At 37.7% G+C, this 1,721-nt stretch overlaps 1 protein-coding gene across 1 annotated transcript; it reads left to right on the top strand.

Annotated features, from left to right (window-relative positions):
* The first annotated feature begins 707 nt into the window (after positions 1-707).
* Positions 708-1,217, top strand: LOC111378514. Its single transcript, XM_023001727.1, has 2 exons — positions 708-736; positions 851-1,217. The coding sequence occupies exons 1-2, from the start codon at positions 708-710 to the stop codon at positions 1,215-1,217; spliced, it is 396 nt and encodes a 131-aa protein (XP_022857495.1).
* The last annotated feature ends 504 nt before the right edge of the window (positions 1,218-1,721 follow it).

Below are 1,721 nucleotides of genomic sequence, written 5' to 3' on the forward strand. Positions count from 1 at the left end.
GGACCTTTCAATCCAATTTGATAAAAGTTGAAATGTTGAAAATTTTATAATAAAAAAAAAAATAAAGCACGCTTTAAACGGTCAAGCTTCTGTTGACCCCTTAATTAGCCGCCCAGGCCCTAGGCTCAGCATTTTTGCCACGCCTCACGAATAGGCGTTGTCTAGACGGGCAATTTACAACACTCTGTAAAAGTTACTAATAAGATAAGGACTGTGAGGAAAGTATTGCTTCTTCAAATGAAAGTAATAAACTGAACGTGGGCAACACAATTTACATCACATTTATCAGTTCTAATTAAAATTTTATGATGGCATATGCTCACTATTTTGTCAGATTGATAATTACCTTCACATAAAGTTTGCATTTGACCTCGTGTACTACATTAATTCCCTTTTCTTCGCTCTTTTTCACAGATGGGCTGCTGAGTTGCTCAGCGTCGTCTTCTATGTAGCAAGAAATTAATAAAAATACAAAAACACTAAGCTCAGGTTAAAAAAGTCTGAATTGCAAAAATTACTTTTATTAGTTCATATATAATTTGCATATTTTCCACCAATTATGGAACACATATGAAGCAATTTTACTTGTAACAGAGAATTTTGTCATTTGACATGATAAGGTCATAAATTGATAGTTACTCTGAGTTCTTCAAACTTTAGCCACCATCTTCAGAAGTCTTTTGAAAGACCAATTGCTAAGGAAAACTATGTTACAAGTTATAAGAGCAAAGAAATGGTATAGATTTATCAAACCCTCCAAAATAGTCCAACTGATTTATAGCCCATGAGGAAGCAAGCAATTTTCTATAAGTGAAAGTCCAACTGATATTAAGGACTTTCGCCCTATTAGCCTTGTCAGCGGGGTGTATAAGATTATAGCGAAAGTCCTGGCAAACAGGTTAAAAGAGGTGCTGGGGAAAGTAGTGTCCAAGTTTCAGAAAGCATTTGTAAAAGGGCGTCAGATTTTGGACTCTGTGCTTATTGCGAATGAATGCATAGATTCAAGAATGCGGCTTAGGGTCCCAGGGATGTTATGTAAGATAAATATTCAGAAGGCTTATGATCATGTAAATTGGGGATTCCTGTTGTATATGCTTAGGCGTGTGGCTTTGGGGATAAGTGGTGTAAATGGATTCAATTCTGTATTTTTACTGTTTCATTCTCAGTTTTGGTCATCGGAACACCCGATGGTTATTTCTAGAGAAGTAGAGGCTTGAGAAAAGGAGATCCATTGTCTCCATTGTTATTTGTCATTGTGATGGAGGCTTTCAGTAGGATGATTGAAAGAGCTCTGGGAGCGGGTTTGTTAAGGGGTTTTATGGTTGATCAATTGCAGGTGTCCCATTTGTTATTTGCAGATAACACGCTAATCTTATGCGATGCAGATGTTGAACAATTCAGGAACTTGCGCCATCTGCTCCTATGCTTTTAAGCGGTGTCTGGTTTGAAGATTAATTTGAGGAAGTCTGAGACTATTCCAATAGGAGAGGTCAATAACGTGGAGAAGCTAGCTAATATATTGGGTTGTAAGGTTGCGCAGCTGTCGATGTCATATCTAAGGCTCCCGTTAGGGGGCACAATTTAAAAGTACCCATATCTGGTATGGTATTGTGGAAAGAATGGAGAGGAGGTTAGCAAGGTGGAAGCGTATGTACCTTTCTAAGTGAGGCAGACTTACTCTCATTAAATTAACTCTCTCCAATCTCCCTACTTATTTTTTG

This window comes from Olea europaea, unplaced genomic scaffold, assembly GCF_002742605.1.
Source record: "Olea europaea var. sylvestris unplaced genomic scaffold, O_europaea_v1 scaffold18271, whole genome shotgun sequence".
In the NCBI taxonomy this organism is placed as follows: Eukaryota; Viridiplantae; Streptophyta; class Magnoliopsida; order Lamiales; family Oleaceae; genus Olea; species Olea europaea.